At 34.4% G+C, this 17,775-nt stretch overlaps 2 protein-coding genes across 12 annotated transcripts; one reads left to right on the top strand and one right to left on the bottom strand.

Moving 5' to 3' along the window:
- The first annotated feature begins 765 nt into the window (after window positions 1-765).
- On the top strand, window positions 766-6,046 carry LOC108219888 (protein NPGR2). 2 transcript variants are annotated; one of them, XM_017393452.2, is made up of 6 exons: window positions 766-1,046; window positions 1,933-2,195; window positions 2,395-2,647; window positions 3,508-4,718; window positions 4,988-5,141; window positions 5,483-6,046. In XM_017393452.2, the coding sequence occupies exons 2-6, from the start codon at window positions 2,037-2,039 to the stop codon at window positions 5,797-5,799; spliced, it is 2,094 nt and encodes a 697-aa protein (XP_017248941.1). In that variant the 5' UTR covers window positions 766-1,046; window positions 1,933-2,036; the 3' UTR covers window positions 5,800-6,046. The 2 variants fall into 2 exon arrangements, with proteins under 2 accessions (XP_017248941.1, XP_017248942.1); XM_017393453.2 differs by having other exon boundaries at window positions 1,936-2,195.
- A 335-nt stretch (window positions 6,047-6,381) lies between these two features.
- LOC108223410 (phospholipid--sterol O-acyltransferase) lies at window positions 6,382-15,796 on the bottom strand. Of its 10 annotated transcripts, none has more exons than XM_064094752.1 (17): window positions 15,347-15,796; window positions 14,173-14,308; window positions 13,630-13,774; window positions 12,768-12,937; window positions 12,590-12,666; window positions 11,861-12,071; window positions 11,600-11,774; window positions 11,212-11,311; window positions 10,419-10,513; window positions 9,348-9,399; window positions 8,878-8,949; window positions 7,856-7,997; window positions 7,313-7,417; window positions 7,163-7,247; window positions 7,006-7,095; window positions 6,848-6,905; window positions 6,382-6,741 (listed from the first exon to the last, which is right to left on the bottom strand). In XM_064094752.1, the coding sequence occupies exons 1-15, from the start codon at window positions 15,563-15,565 to the stop codon at window positions 7,014-7,016; spliced, it is 1,866 nt and encodes a 621-aa protein (XP_063950822.1). In that variant the 5' UTR covers window positions 15,566-15,796; the 3' UTR covers window positions 6,382-6,741; window positions 6,848-6,905; window positions 7,006-7,013. The 10 variants fall into 10 exon arrangements, with proteins under 10 accessions (XP_063950822.1, XP_017253155.1, XP_017253152.1 ...); XM_017397666.2 differs by having other exon boundaries at window positions 6,382-6,716; window positions 7,020-7,095; window positions 7,856-8,024; XM_017397663.2 differs by having other exon boundaries at window positions 7,020-7,095; window positions 7,856-8,024.
- Window positions 15,797-17,775: the final 1,979 nt, after the last annotated feature.

A 17,775-nucleotide genomic window follows, 5' to 3' on the forward strand; every position in this document is an offset into this window, starting at 1 on the left:
TCATTGTATACGATGGCATTTGTACTTGATTTTCATTATTACAGACCCAAAGGGGCCAGGGTTGTTCCTTCTATCATTATGCACTTGTTTCATGCTGCCTAGTGCAGTAACAAAATATCAATCCCACTCCGCAATTCTAGTTGAATGAAAATTGGTATTTATGAATCAAATAATATTTAAAAACCAATTTCAATATCAAAATAGAATAGTCATTGTCTCAATTATCTCATGATTTTCTTTTATTAATTTATACATATTTTTCTAGAATATTATAGTTCTATTTGACAATTATGCAGCTGTTAACAATTTTGACAAGTTTTGATTATCAAATTGAATCAGCTCTTCTGTGTTTAATAAATAACTGTTTAATTAGTATATTAAACTTTAAAGACACGTGACAATTTTAAGATTGAAAATTTTTTCATTAATTTTTCAAATTAATTTTTCAATTCGTCAACCATCAATATTAAAAGTATTTACATAATCATAAATATTTGAGTGACGGGTCCGAAACTCTTATTTCTATCATTTTTCACATTTTTAAATAGGCAATTAGTGGTGTAAAACATGTGCTCTGTTTTGGAAACAAGGACATGTGACATAACATAAAATAGAACAAGTCTTTTGTTAATTATTTACTCCAGTTGCTATAGTAGGTAACAATATAATCGAATTTATCGAATCCCACTTTATGCGTTAATATTATATAATATTGTAATAAAATATACGTTTCAATAAAAACTTTACCGAAGTAATAAAATATTGAAAGTTACTGTTGTATAGATAGAGATACAGGGCAAGCAACACATATGCAATTGTGATCACCCCTCAAAAAGGCTTCTCCTTTACGATTGAATTCAATTCAGCATCTCAAGCATTCAACTTTTAAAGTAAAAATTTGTGCAATTTATGAGCTTCAAGTGAGGAAAACAAGAAAAAGCTAGATTCTTGAAACTTTTTGTGGGAGAAAAGCAAGTGATGGGTTTTTGATTGGAGTACAAATGGGCTCTGGGCTTTGTTTCTCCTCCCTTTTGGTGCACAACAAGGTGATTTTTTTTCTTAATTTTGATCAGGGTTTGTTGTTGTATGTGTGTAGCTTTTTTGTGAGTCAATTCTAGTGGGGTCCTGCTGAATTTATGTTTGAAGTTGGCATTTTGAAATTTTGGCTTTGGGGGTTTTGGGTTTATGAATTAGAAGAATTGTGAGTAGTATGTTAGTGATTTAGGTTAAAATTGGGTGGTGATTGCTTCTAGTAATGATACTAGTGGTTAGTGTTTGAAAGTTATGATCTTTAGGATTGGGTAGAAGAGTTATGGTCAAGCTGTTTCGATTTAGTTTTGAGAATGCGGAGTTTGTTTGAGGAGGCTTCTTACTTTTATATTGCGGTGTGGTGGTTATATGTTATAATGTTACTGATTATCAAGCTTAGTTAGATTGAAATTACGTAGGTTAAGTTCATTTGATTTGCATGTTCTTGATCATGAAATGCCTATAGTAATTTTGGCTCAGCTTCTTTTTATCATTTTTTTCGAGTTTTTTTGGTTGTCAACTTTACCAATTTCATACTTAATTTCTTATTTTTTGCTACAATACAACTCTATTCTTTTTCCTATGTAATACACAGGATGCAACTAAGCAAATATCTGCAACCTGAACCAACCATTTTGCTCAAAATTAATTTTGGTTGCAGTAGGATGATCTAGGATGCAATTTTTTTAATATTTGCTGCATAGGCGGCAAATTTGAATTAATGCAACACTTTAATATATTTGAAAGGAAAAAGTCCAAATATATGGAAAATCTATAAACTTAGAATATTGGTACTCATGAAGAAATTCCTTTGGCTTTTGATCTTTAGGCTGTTGTAATGCAATGGCCTCTAGTACTTATGTCTGGATTTCATAGTTCTTAAATGTTGTTAAAAATTTGTAGAAGGGTGAAGCAGAATCATGAATAATAAGAGTCAGATCAAGGGACAGGGAGAAAAAGGAATAAGTAGAAGACTCAGGACATTGATGAATTGCTGGCAATAAAATATGAATGAAATGTTCCCTTCTTCCGAGTCACTAGCTACAAAGGATTATTCAACGAGTGTCTACTCGTCTCGAGCTGGTGAGACTGAACAGAAGTTAGATACTGGAAATATCGAGGAAGCTGAATTATCTTTGCGGGAGAATGGTTCTTTAAATTACGAGGTGCTTTCTCTGTTTAATTGTGCTCAATATTTTCTTTACTACATGAGCCTTTTGTTGAGTAAAATTTCCAATCTTTAGAATTCTGTTTTTCATTACTTCCCCAAGTTTCTTTCAAATTTTGTTTTTCCACTTCTTGACTTCTGGCTTTGTTCGTCATTATCTTTTGTTTTAAATGTTCATTTATTGGCATCTTTTGTAGGAAGCCAGAGCTTTACTAGGAAGGTTTGAGTATCAAAAGGGAAACATAGAAGCTGCACTACATGTGTTCGAAGGGATAGATGTTGCTGCAATCACACCAAAAATGATAGCCACTCTTGGTGCAAGAGGAGAGCCTCATAAAAGACGTTCACGTAGTTTTGCAACCCAGCCAATGTCCTTACATTCTGTGAGCTTGCTCCTGGAAGCTGTCTTTCTGAGAACAAAATCGTTACAAATCTTAGGGAGGTATAAAGGTAATTTCTGATTGTAATCCACCATCTTATCAAGGATCACTGTTTCTTGTGAAGTGTTGTGGGAAGTTATTATGATTGTAATATGATTATTACCTATATTTGGAGAAATAACCAAGCATGATGCCTGAAAAGTTGTGATAGTCCACTAACTTTGAATTGTTTTCTGAATTTAGCTTTGTCTAATTCGAAGTCATTCTTCTTTAGGTTCTCTTGTAAGCCTGAAGAGTTTGTGAATAATCAAGTACAAAGATTGGTTTCTTTCACATTTAAGTTATACTTTTGTCTACTGCTAATATATAGTAATATCGGATTATCAATGGCAAACCATATTCACTTGCTGTTGCAGAATTTTGGCAGAAATATAGCTACTACACATAATATATATATAAATTTTATGCTATTCATTTACTATTAAATGTAAAATTGAACTTGAAAGTGTAACGCGGGCCTTAGCATGTCAATAAAAGCTCAGTTTTAAGTTCTAAAAATGCAACATATCTCATGGAGCACAATAGCACACGCCGTCCCAATTAGTTTACATACTGAGGGTTGCTTTTTTTGTGTGTAATGTTGGAATGATTGAGACAAAAAAATTTCCTCCGTGTGAACCTTCGTTTTTCAATATATGCATGACTTTATAACATTTTCATGGTTCATTGTTGCCGAGGGCAGGAATTAACTCAAAATATTTGGGCCAGGTAAACCTTCATTTGAAGGTTACTTCACTCTTGCTATGCATGATTTCATAGTGCTCTCTTCGGTTTATTGTTAGCAAAAACAGGAACTTGAGTCAACCTTTTTGGACCAGGAAACCCGTCATTGAATTCAAGGGCTAACGCGGCTCTTGCTCTTTTTTGCAGAAGCTGCTCAATCATGCACGGTTATTCTGGACATAGTTGAATCGTCATTACCCGGAGGTTTTCCTGAAAACTTTGGCGCTGAATTTAAATTGCAGGGCACCCTTACTAATGCAGTCGAGTTGCTTCCAGAACTATGGAAACTTTCTGATTCTCCTCGTGAAGCTATCTTGTCATATCGGCGGGCACTTCTCTTTCGGTGGAACCTAAATGCGGAAACTACAGCTAAGATTCAAAAAAGATTTGCCATTTTTCTTTTATACAGTGGTGGAGAAGCTAGTCCCCCGACCCTTCGATCCCAAATGGATAGTTCGTTTGTACCTAAAAATAACATGGAGGAGGCCATTCTTTTGCTAATGATTTTATCAAGGAAAGTATCCCTAAGATTAATTAAGTGGGACCCATCTATTCTGGATCACCTTCAATATGCTTTATCTCTCTGTGGAGGAGGAATGGATTTGGCTAATCAAATAGAAGAACTGCTTCCTGGGGTCATTGATCGAAAAGATATGTACTACACGCTAGCCCTCTGTTACCATGCAGAAAGAGATGATTTAGGTGCTTTAAATTTGTTGAACAAACTGTTGCATAGCAGCGAGGATCCAAATCACATGCCAGCATTATTGATGGCTTCCAAAATCTACAGCGAGAGCTGCAATTATGCGGACGGTACCAAATATGCCCTCAGAGCTTTGAAAAACTCAAAAGGCAGATGTGAGCTGATATTCGGTGTTGCCAACTCCTTCCTCGGCATTTCACTTGCAACACTATCTAGATCAGCTCTAACAGACTCTGAAAGAACTAAGACACAGTCCGAAGCACTCCAGTTCCTGGAAACAGCTGCGAGAATGACAAATCTAACCAATTCCAGTGTCATATATCATCTCAGTTTAGAGTATGCTGAGCAGAGGAAATTGGACGCTGCACTTCTATATGCGAAGTCCCTGCTTAAATTAGGAGGCTCTAATATTTCATGGTGGCTATTGGTGGCTAGGATACTTTCTGCGCAAAAGCGACTTGATGATGCTGAAACAATTGTCGATGCTGCACTAGAGCAGACACGGAAGTGGGATCAGGGAGAACTGTTGCGTACTAAAGCTAAACTCCAAATAGCACAGGGTAGATTAAAAAGTGCCATTGGAACATACACTCAGCTTCTTGCTGTTCTACAAATTCGTAGTAAAAGCTATGGATTTGAGAAACACCTTCATGAGGTAGGTCACTTCGTATATAATGTGATAGTCCCATTATTTGGCCTTCTGCATTGTAGCTCCAAAATTTGTCAACATTAAGCCTATATTTGGATGTTCTTGGGCTTTCTAAATTCTCAGCCTTCTCCTCAACATTTCTTTGTCAATTTCATAATATTTTTTTTAATAGTTTTAACAGGTCATTGATCGTTGGGAAATATTCTGCTAATTACTTTTAGCAGTATATGTTTTCTTGTTACTACTTTGTAACTTTCTATGTACTGATTGAGCAGGACGCTGTAAATCGCATTAGGAGCTTAGAATTGGAGACATGGCACGATCTAGCTTTATTGTACATAAGCTTGTCAAAGTGGCATGATGCTGAGATTTGTCTTTCAAAATCGAAGGCCATAAGAACAGATTCTGCATCTAGATGTCATGCAACTGGTAAGCTCATAATTAAAATAAATCAACTTCTCTTTCTTAGTTTTCATATGACTAGAGAGTATGTTTGCATATATGTACAGGGGTACGATCACCATGAATGACCCCGTTGAACGTGCAATTATATATACTGATATACATATTTATCATGTTGAACTTCGACCTTAGAGATTTTGACCTACTTAGATTTATTTAAAAAATTGAAATCTAATGAAATGAAGACGTATTTGCTAACTGCCCCTGTTAATGTAAGAGTACATACATAAAAGATAAATACTTCCAAACTCACATATTTGCTCAAAGTAGATTTTAAGATGATGTAATCATAAATTTTGCTTTCGTAGGAGTGCTTTATAAAGCAAAAGGCCTCCACAAAGAAGCATTAGAAGCCTTTTCAATTGCTTTAGATGTTGATCCTACACACGTCTCAAGTTTGGTTTCCATGGCTGTGGTTCTGAGACGGTTTGGTGAACGATCAGTGCCAGTTGCAAGAAGCTTGTTGACAGAAGCACTGCGTCTTGATAGAATGAACTATTCCGCATGGTATAATCTTGGTCTGCTTTACAAGGACAAGGGTGCTGCATTCGCATCAGAGGCTGCTGAGTGTTTCGAGGCTGCTATACTTATCGAGGAGACTGCGCCAGTTGAGCCTTTCCGGTGACGCTCGAATCGTATATAAGTTCTCAGAGTTTTAGAAATTTTGTTTAACAAGTTTTTTACACCTCTTATGAATAAAAGTTGTAAAAGCAGTGACTTTGTTCCAGTTCAAAGGGAAAAGATACAAGTACATATCGAGCAGCTGTAGTTATGTATCTGGATTTATTACTCAAATATTTTATCACGAAGCCTTGCTTCATTTTTGCTTATTTTTGACGACGAGATATAGACAGCCTTGAGGTGTTTGGTGATTTGTTCCTCTATTTTTTTATTATGCGATAAGTAATGGATGCTGAGATTGTTTGACGTAACCTAAAAGTGGTTATTTATTTTTGATAATTTAAAAAGTAACGGATACCTGAGATTGTTTGTTTGACGTATCTTAAAAATGGTTATTGCTTATAAACGAGAAGTGAATTATAAATGCGAGGTAATTTTCAATTTTTTTATTTGGATAAATTCTTTTGGTGTTTCCAAATTATTGAATAAAAAAATTATTAATATAATAATAAATTATTATAAATTATCTTTTAAAGTGGCCCGATACATATTTTATAAAATCAAATTTCAAAAAAAAAAAAGTCACTAAAAAAACTAGAATTTTTAACTTCTCATATTTGACTTTTAAATTGACTTATAAATCGTTACACAAATTGTACCTATAAGTTGCTACATGTATTCAGTCTTGCATTCAGCATTTGAAGTGCATTGTTTGCCTGCATGTACTCAACTAATCTTTGGAAGCCGGGGCGATCAAGAATTCTTGGTATCAAGTGTAATGTCTATATATAAATGAGCCTACTCTGTACTCGAAAATGGCAGAACTCTCATTTCCACCAGGTTCAGATGTCCAATTACCTTTCTCACTATCTATATTTTATCCGCGTCAGGGTGCTTGTGGAAGAACCAGAAATGGAGTTCCTGAGAATCATTAAGCGAACGGCTTCTGAGGATGGATATGAACGAAAACGAAGTTACTAACAAGACATCTACACGAAATCACATACAACTAGATTTTGAATATGTATTTTGTGATGAAATAAATCACTTACATCTTCGTGCATATATGCCTAGAATTACATTAAGGAGTTGTCATGAATACAGTTACACCTGGAGAAGAAATTAGCATTAGAAAAGCAGTGATAGCAGGCATTGAAGTTCGTAAATTCAAATCACTGGACTAATAAGAAGAAAATGGAGGGAGATGTGCCCAACATGTTATACATAATTTGCGAGAAGATTGATTGAAGTATTCCTTAGCCTGCAGCTCTGACCCAGGTGAACATCTCCAAAAACATACCTGTATCACTGCATAATTAAGTGGATTGCCAATAAAAGAGTCAACCTCATAAGGAAATTATACAGACCTATATTCACAATTCTCTGACCAGGCACAACGAGCTTTTCCATAATCCCAGTAGCAGTCCTCATCTCTTAATGGTCCACGCTTAGCTGTTCCAAAGGAAATTATGAGGTAAGTTTTAATTAAGAAGAAAGTTTGAGTAAAAAGATGCTACCTTTTGTGACAAACTTTGTTGTTTTATTTGGATGAATATCATTCCACATTTCAAGCCATAGTTCCCGCATCAAAACTGGGGATCTCACAATATTCCTGTGGTTTGCTGCAAAGAGGCAGAGTCGGTGTCCAGTAGGTGCCTCCATTAAATAAAAAGAGCAACTACTATACAGTTCAGCTACTTGTTTCAGATGATCCAAGAGGCTCTCATGGACTAATAAATGCTGAAGAACAGTATCAATATTTGGTTTTCAATAGTTACAGCTAGATTACTTGCAATGCATTCCAGAGTGTGAAACTGGTAACAGCTATCGCTAAAACATACTCCGTAATAGGGAAAAATAGAGAGGAAGCAATTCAAAAGCAGCACAGAAAGCAGACAACACTGACAGATATAGATGAGTTACTGATTAACATCCATGTTACTCCTTTCCTTTACTGCGACATCAGGGATTCCTGACTCAATTTTATCAATGTTATGAGCATGCTCTGAAGGACATAGGAGGGTCCTTCACACAGTTTAAAGTTGTAAAAAATCTAATACCTTTATCAAGTTCCCAAACTGCAGTCTTCTTTCCTGGAAGATTTTCAGAATCTTCAAAATACGTTATGTACTTAACCCTGGGTGACCTTGTCATGTTTGCAACAACATCCCCCTCGAGAATGTGTTCGACATTTAGCTGCACCTGTATGTCTGATCCATCATGCTCCGACTAACACAGTTAATGAAGAATATAAGCACATGGTGGTAAGATCATATTTTAATCAGCATTTACGAAGAACAATTTTGTAATGTGCGATGGCATTTGGTTGTTAAATATATTTAGGTTCAGCAGTATGACTGTGAGGCAACATGGGGAAATATTTTTCCGATGTACGGGCTTCATTAATCTTCATTACATTTCAATTATATGTATGGAGTCGATTAGAAAAATAGCACTAAATCATCAAAGTATACTTTTGAATGCTACTAATAAATAAGTAGCTTTCAGAAAACTTAAGCTGGGGAGACATTGAGAAGTAAATGTAACTACTACCTAGAGCTAAATTGTAAGAAGCTACAAAATTTAAGATTTTTAAAAAATCTACAGATCAACATATATGTTGACATCTGTGCAAGATTAATGATCCAGGAGAAGACGACCAAATCACACATTGCAGTGTGAAGATCTGTTGCCCATTCGAAATGACTAGAGTAGTAGTGTATGTGTATGTGTAAGCTTTATGTGAACTGACATTCATCAATATAGTGTCTTAATATTATGAGATCATCAACATCTAGGGTAACTCTGATACTTTATATCAGAATAAGCAGCTTGCCTGCAATAGTGGAAATGGTTCTGTGTTGCAGAGAAAGGTATTACTTCCACATCTTTAGAATTTGAAAAACACTAAACAAGAAAGATATAATATGCGAAGGAAATTAAAAATAAAATAATTATTTGATATTATTCCTGATCCATTGGAGGTGAATTATTAAATGTCATACAAATCCTCTTGGAGATTATAGTTAAGTTCATAAAACAAAAGGTAATGGGATAATCATTAGGTGGTATGGCTGAGTACCTGCGGAGCCCTTGTTATATTTACTTTTGGCCCCAGCCAAGTCTTGCACCAGGACAGCGAATTATAAGGCACCTGCAAATTGATATACTTCAATGTGTTCAATATTACAATGCTAATAAAAACCCTTCTGAGTTGACTTTTGAGGTTAGCAAGAACTGTGAAATAGCATATAAGAGTGCACAACTGAAAGCTCATCTATATGATCCATGAGGCTGAAGCAGATAACCCTGGACCTCAAATGTCACAGTGTTGGTATAAAATTACAGTACTCAAGAAAAAACAGTGATAGGGGAAATCGGAAGGCCTTCGGGAATAAATTCAATTTCATTGGTAATTTCACCCCAAGGTCACGGTTTGTTCTTAGACAGGAGTGTTCATACTAATTATTCAATGAGAACATACTAGAGATGAAAAATGTTCACACTTATCATCCAAAAAGAAATTCAAGAAGACGTGTGTTTCCAGCATACCGTTTCATCGCCACTTGTTGCTCCTGGATTTCCACTAACCAGATTACCTGACCTAAATGGATGTGCAAGTATAAGAATTACTTCTATATATTGAGAGTATCTGCATACAGAACATGTGAAATAATAACTGAAAGATGCATATGTACAGCCCCCGACCAGGAGGATTATAGCTTATATACGTTCTTAGGTACAAGTGTCGGACATGGGTGCGGATTCAAGTGTTCAGATTTAATTCTAAAAATTGTGGATTCCTGGATGTGGAACCAAACTTGGAGACAGGCAGGGACTCAGCATGTATATTAAACATTTTTATTTTTGTGTAATATTAATTCATTGTACATTTTTAAGAATAGAAACAAGTTATTGACAGAACTTGCTATCTGTATAGAAGTTGTCAGGAAGTGCGGCTTATAAGTCATTTTCAAATAGATTGCTGCAAGGTAAGATGGCCAGTTTCAATACATCCGTAACATTGGGTAGACAAAATGAAGTGTTTGACCAGCATGTTAGTTCAGGAGGGACATTCAAAGATTATAATTAAAACCAGCTACATCAACTGAGACGGTGATCAGTGGCGCATATAATAAAATTTATCATACTGGATGAGAAAGATACGGTGTGATGAATCTAATATAGGTCCACTCTTCAGATCTTGATCTTCCTTTTATTTCTAGCACAAAATTTGAACAACTTTTGGTAGCAGAACAGGTTAGTAATTAGTATAAGACACATTTTCCATTCATTTGTAGTTGTGTATCTCTACTGCTCCACCAGCAGGATCATGCAAAATTACATAATGTGAGCGTACAAACTCCCCTTCTGATTTAATTCAAGAAGGAACTAGTTCAAAAAGAAAAAACTAAAAACTGGAGTTTAGCTTATTCTTATTCAAGGGCTTAATCATTTAATAATAATTACCCACCCCAAAACCAATCGTCGGGGTCAGTTGTTTGGTATTTAGGTTTAAGAGGAAAACATTCTTGAGAAGAAATATAGCAAATAAAATGAAGTGCCATCTACATAAGCTACCATGATCAGGCTATAATATACAAGGCTCCTTTTTGCATTTACCTGGAATATAAGGATCCTTCAATCTCATATATCACATCGGTTATGATCCAATTATCAGGGTAAGGCTTTCCACTTGGTGCAAAATAATATCCGACCTGTCATGCCAACTTGACAACTTATAGGAATACTAAGTAATCATACATAAACAAATTTTCTTTTTAAATGAATGATGGCTGTTCCACCAAAAAAAAGTGCATTTTTACAAAATATAACAAAGAAAATAGTAAATAGGCAGGAAGTAAACCCATTTCGCATAGGCACAAGCTTCGGATCATACTGGTATGCAGTAGAAAAATGATAAATCTGGAAAATTGTCTACAAGTAGGGCGAAGGGTTGCTAACATTGAATTGATACAATATTCTTTCTACAACAATCAACTTGTTGGTCAAGTATAAGACTTTAGATTAACTTTAATGATCTAATCTTCATCACAAACAGATTCAAGAAGAATACTGGAATACAAGCTTCAATTCTTAGCCACTGATATGATTCTCAAAAACCAAACATGCTTTGTTGGTAGGGCAGTTTTATGGAAGTGAAATAGTAGGTTATATTTTTTAATTTTATATAAGATATAGCAAACTAAGTCAACTGATAGTCAGTGAACAACCTAATAGCAGCTATGCTGAATGTGTGTACAATGATATTACATACTTTTAAACTCAATAAAGGATAAGAGTACGATGATGATTCCTCTTTATAGTTAAATGAAAAGTATAATCACAGTGAGTAACGATTAAGACAATAAAAAACATCAATAAGGAGGTGAAGTAGAGTAAATAATAGATGTACCTCTGTTTTTAAATCAACTCCATAGATGCAAAAGATGTTTTTTAAAGGAGGTCTTTCCCAAGGTGTTAGCGGATTAAGAATAGGATCACTATGATATGAACTGCCATGCAAATTTGAATGTGCGTTGAAAACATATCAGGATAATTTAAACCACTCAGATGAAGATGATGCATAATAAAATTAGTAACGATAGTTTGCAATGTTCACAAGTATCTGTTCACTGTTGAATAATACTGTGAATATACTTGTCGGGGCATATTATACGACATACAGGCAGTAAATTTATGAGAGTGACTTGTAGGTTGTGAGAGTAATTGTCTTATAGGTAAAACGTTTTGCAAGCACTAAAGAAAATGTCACTGAATCATAAATGATAAAGATTACTTACTTATTCAATTGGTACAATACCCTTTTACTATCAGGATCATAATCTTCTATTGCTTTGAAAAAGGTCCCATCTGCTACTTCATGAGCAGAGAAGGATAATAGATTTGACAGACCGCATTCCATGCTAGACAAGTTTCCCCGTGCAGCATTTAAAAAGGATGAATAAGCATCATCTCCTGCTAAGATAGCAGATATAATATATGAGCATATTCAAGTAAAGTGCTGCTAAAATAATGCAGTTGCTTTAAAAAAAAAAATTTACCCCGAAAAGGAACCTCGATGTTGACAACATTAGTTGGCCACCCAGAAAAATTGAACTTTAATTTGTCTGTGTCACAATGGTACACTTTGTGACCTTTTTTGCTATTACCAGCTAGATGTTTGCTGTACATATTATCAGACCTACAATACTTTGAAAATGGCAGCATCCAAAGTGTAGAGGCAAATGAATTGGACATCAATCGAGCTGTCCCCTGATACCTTGCCAATTTATTTCATGATCACATGTTAATACATGCTTTCAACAAATAGAGATCACAAGAAAAAGTTTTCAAGCATCCACAAAGATAACAGATAAAAAAATACACTTATTCTATTTCCAAAAAGGTTATAAGAGAGTTTTGCATTGTATTTTCAACTAATATCTTTATATAAGGGAGGTAAGAAGTCAATAAATAATACAAAATTTTCAATCCATTTTACATAACAGTGTAGTAGATTTCTAATCCAGCCAGGTTTTCCGGTCAACTAAACTAATACTTGCCTGTTTAATAATAACAATAAGGATCTACTTGAAAATACAGATCTATTGATACTTGAAATGGATCGGCAGTAAGTATGACTACATAATGTTATGATTCATTAAAATAGACCACTTATTAAGATGTGATAGATTTCTGGCTAGCAGCTGATAGATGATGTAGACTAGATGCGAATTTAAAAACAGAAGAAATCATCAACATATATATCTTGAAAAGAATACGAAAAGAACCTCAGAAACAGGAAGACCAAATGTCACTCCAGAAAGTGTTGATTCAATCATCTGTACTGAACCAAGAAAAGGTGATCCTGAAATCAGATGAGCAGCACAAAGTCTGGATTAAATTGTGTGAACTGCTCTGACCAACTCTGTTAAAAAAGTGGTTCAGATTCAGATGAGGCAACTATACCGACGGCAAAGTAAGCATGTATGTGATCATCCAGCCATTGAATGTATGCTTTGGGTGCAATCTCAAGCTTCAGCCACTCCAAGAAGTACCGGAAAACATTGTTACCCAGTGAATGCGCAAAAACTATTGAGGGACCGCCACGCTGTTTAAGTGCAGTTTCAAAAGCGAGCCTGCAACAACATGTTCAATAGTTTCCCTTAAATAGCATTACGGGACCTATTTAAGAAGCTAATATCAACAAGTGAAAACTTGAGGGTTTGAAACTAGAAAATATATGTTCAGTGTTGCAAGTAAAATAATACAAGTAACTGAATATTCTGAAACAAAAAGAGATGCAATAACTGCTCCCTCCCGTTCGAACGTTGGAATGATTAGTCCAAAAAAAAAAAAAATTCAATCAAACTTATAGAAATTCTAAACTTTCACAAGCATGTGCACCAATCTCATTGCACTTCACATCAGCAGAACGAAAAACAAGAGATACACGTACAGAAAAACATGACAAAATCAATCTCTAACAAGGATGTCAACAGCGAGATGCTTATTCTGTCTTGCAATTTATCTTACAGAAAAGATATTTTACTTAACAAGGAATTGGCATCATAACATGGAAGAGTAAATGAACAGGATAAGCAAGAAGAAATGAAAATCTCCATGAGTGAATTGGTAAGCATAAACTAGAGTAAGAACTATAATATTTTATTACTTTCCTATATATTATTGTTCATGAGATACTGAAAGATGATTGTTTAATAGGATAGAACACTCCCCAGAAGTACGCACAATATAAGTTAATTTATGATGCATTTATCAGCAATATTGAACCGACAAGTTGAACAATCATGGAATTAATTTTACAAACTTTAGCTTGTGGAAGTAGAGGTCTCGCTCCTCAAGCTTTGATGGAGATAGCCTCCAGTCATATGGAGCAGGAATGATTGCATTGGCCTCAACTCCAAACTCAATGCACCACTTGATCCAGTCTTTCCACACTGATGAAAGAGGGCCTGATTAACATGAAAATTATTCAGGGAGCGTAATATATTAAAGCAATTATAAAAGATGATATGCATTCTCAATGTGCCAGCAACATTCAAACCGCTACAATTATTGACACAGTACGGCTCCTAGATAACTTATATATTCAAAAAAATTCAGATGTAACGATGTAGATGCCATTTATACTACTATACAGTTTCCTTTATTCTTTTTTCCATAGCAAGGAGAGCCCCACTTAGCAATTTAATAAAAGAACTTTTCAGCATTGTCTCCAGACTTATCTTAAATCGATGTGTCTTCCTTCTGTATTCCAGATATAAAGGTAATATAGGAAACTGCATTTTCAGTCTAATGTTTACATCGAGCAGAAATTGCAGATGTCAAGACTGGAACAATGTACTCATACCTGTTATATAACCTGGATCAATCTCTGTTATTGCAGAAAGACCAGTGTCAGCGCGAGACTTGCACTCAGGGTTATCTGATTGGGTGTAAGGGTCCAACAGCATGCACTTTAGCCAGCAATTTACAGCAGAAAGAAGCTGCCCAATAGATAGCATTATTCTTCCATCTTCCATGGATATATTGGACAACAAATGCGCAGAATTTAGCATACTGACATACTCCACTGCTTAACACTTGAAAAAGCAATTCAAAGTGTGTATGCTTCAGCACGGATAAAGTATCTTATAACAATATAATTTGAAGTTTAAATTATCAGAAAGATGTACTTCATCTTTGCTCTTAAAATTACAAGCATGTGTATAATATATTGATAGATATTGCAGGGCAGTGACAAAAGTACGAAATATGAAACATTCTTGTAGATTGTGTAATAATGTCCAATGTCACATATATCAGTCCTTTTAGCCTTATGCAAACAAACACATATACCTCATTCACTTTGTTTGTATCTAGAAGTTCTTAAGGTGTCTTAACTTTTTGACCATCATAAAAACATAAAATAACTAAAGTTAATTAAGTATATCGCACTTTTAAGTGAAATTATTGTCTTTTAACATAGCACCCCTTAACACATGCTTGCTGCACATTATTGCAACGTCTTACAAAGATTTAGCAGAATATATAATTCTGTCTTGAAGTTGTTGGTCCAGATTAAGTTACTTGAATCTGTTTCATAGTTCTCAAAATATAGAAATCTTGAATTTCCCATTTCCTATAAAGGATCATGTTTTTATACACATGTACTAGGAAAGAAGGTAGTCCTATCTTTAAAATTAAAATAAAATAAATAGGCATGACCCTTTATATACATAAAGATGTGTATCATCTACCCCTACAAAAATTGTCATTTTCCAAAGAAAAAGATAAGAAATTGACACATGTACTTCCCTATAAAGAAACCCACAATTATAATTACAAATATAGAGATGCACAGAGCAATGCAGAAGACAGTGAGGGAGAGAGAGGGAAGGGAGATAGAGAGAGGAAGGGAGAGGGAGGGAGGGAGGGAGGGAGAGAGAGAGAGAGAGGGAAGGGGAGAGAGAGAGAGGAAGAGGTGGGGAGAGAGGGAGGGGGAGAGAGAGAGAGAGAGAGAGAGAGAGAGAGAGAGGTGTTACTTTAGTGGAGTCGAGCCAGACCAAATCAAGAGGATTGAAATCAAGTGGAGAGAAAGGACAGTCCAAAATAGACCAAGCTCTGAGTTGGGTAGAAGCAAAGCCAGGTATAATGATCCCTGATAGCTTCCCGTAGTTTCCGGTCAGAACTCTACCGTTGACGGCGGTGCTGTGTAGAGTGCCGATGACAAGAAGACCCAAGAAAAGTAGCTGTATATTCATCTGACTCTATCTATGGAAATCCTATCTTTCTATGTATCAAACAGTTTGGAGGCTGAATTCGTTAAAAAACTTTCGGGTGCTGAAATTTAGAGTACGATGATCTTTCTGTAACAACAATTAATATTAATTATTGAGTTCTTGACCGCAGAATCATCATCATCTCACCAGTCACCAATCACCATGCATATTAGGGAGTTGCAACTTTTTCTTGTTTCGTCAACTATGAAAAGTCAATTCCAGATTTATTCTTTAAAATAGTACTCCCTCCCTTTCAATTTACATTTTCACTTTTAAGAAAATTTTTTGTTTCAAATTATTTGTCCACATCAACTTTCAATACAAATGTATATTTCCAAAGTCAATTCTACTCCACATATCTCTTATCTATATTTCCTAGATCAATCTCACTCCACATATTTTGATCATTTAATGCTATTAATTTGTAAACAAACATTTTTCTGTATGATTTTTTTAAAGTGGACATCTAATTTGAAACGGAGGGAGTCCATGACTACTTGTATAACATAATAGTGAATCTCAAACAACTTAACATATTTAAAAGTTTATTTAATTATTCAGATCATATCATAATATGAGTTTTTTTTTAATGTTATTAACGTTTATACTTAATTGTGTAATTTTATTTTTTTTGACAAATATGATTTAATTTTGTAATATAAATTAATAATCGGATAAAACAAGTGCTCCTCCCACATGTTGGTGTCGGCTAAGATGTTAGAGCATGTCCAATGGTACTCTTAAATCACTCTTCAAAATATAATATAATATTTGGCTCCTAGTGAGTTAAGACATTGAAAAACATTTCAACTCCAATACTCCTCTTTATACTTGCTCCTTATTCATATTTTATTCATAAAAAAGAAAGAGAAAAGTAAAAAGAGAATATTGTTGGAGGTAAAGTTGGAGGGAAATCAATATTATATTCATGAAAAAGAAGTTAAGAGCTCTTACATGCTCTTTAAAACAAAGGAGAGATGTTGAGCTCTTAAATTTTTAAAAAGCTTCTAGGAGCCCCGTTGGAGCTCTAATTTTTGCTTTACTCTTTCAATTTGAAGTTAAGAGCTCATTTAAAGGGGATGCTCTTAATATGCTGATGGGATCAAGGCGCACCTGTTTATGAGAAAAACTGTTTTGATAAATGAAATTGTAGTTTGTTGAAATTGCAGTTTTCAATTTAAGATTTATTTTAAAAATATTAAGTTTTCATATTTTAGAATAAAGCTGTCTTTCAGTTTTTGGAAGAAATTGTCAAAAATTCATTTTTAAATCTCATCAAAATATTTTAACTTTTTTATCTTATAACTCTCGGTTATTAAAAAAATTATTAAACAGATATTGATTTTTAATACAACAATTTTTTTAATCAGCAATTTTTGAAAGAACAACTCTTTTAACAGCACTCCAAACATATCTTAAATATAGTTTTAAAATTTTTAGTGATTAATATTACTCGTAAGTAGAAATATATGTAAATCCGTGAATATATAAATTGTTTTGTGAGTTATTTATAATCCCGAGCTAAGAAAAAGTATCTAAACTAGTGTCCACTTTAATTTTCAATATTTTGTAATTTTATTTATAGTTTAAAATCAATTTTATACCATATATATACTTATCATTTATATTTTCAAGATAGAACTAATTTCGAAAAAAAAATAAAAAAGATAAAGCTGTTTTTCCGTATCCATTTTGCGCAGTAAAATATGATTCACTAAATCCCATTTGGTCAACACAGCATATATGATTCACTAAGCATTATCCGTTATGAACATACTATATGAAATGTAGGATGTAGTTCATAAGATAATGAGAGTTCGCCAGGTTCATCATCTTACCATTCTCGGTGAGGACTCTGAGGAGTACATATAGGTTATAGCCGCCCACGAAACTACGATTGTTTGACATTTTGCTTCGGATTTGATGAAGGAATTGATACTTTTTAGAAAGTATACTGTGCATATACAGGAACAAAATTTACAAAAGCCTTGACAATTGTGTTGAATAAACAAGCTCTCAAATTTTACTGTGGTTGTTTTAAAGCACGCAAAAACAAATCGTGTCAGAAAATGGCTGGAAGCTGTCAGAAGCAAATTTGAGTAGGACGACAACAAAATCTCAAGAAACTTCTATGGTTCTCAACATTTTAACATCTCATAACAACAGACAAGGCATTACCCAAGACACCACTT

This window comes from Daucus carota, chromosome 5 (genome assembly GCF_001625215.2).
Source record: "Daucus carota subsp. sativus chromosome 5, DH1 v3.0, whole genome shotgun sequence".
Classification (NCBI taxonomy): Eukaryota; Viridiplantae; Streptophyta; class Magnoliopsida; order Apiales; family Apiaceae; genus Daucus; species Daucus carota.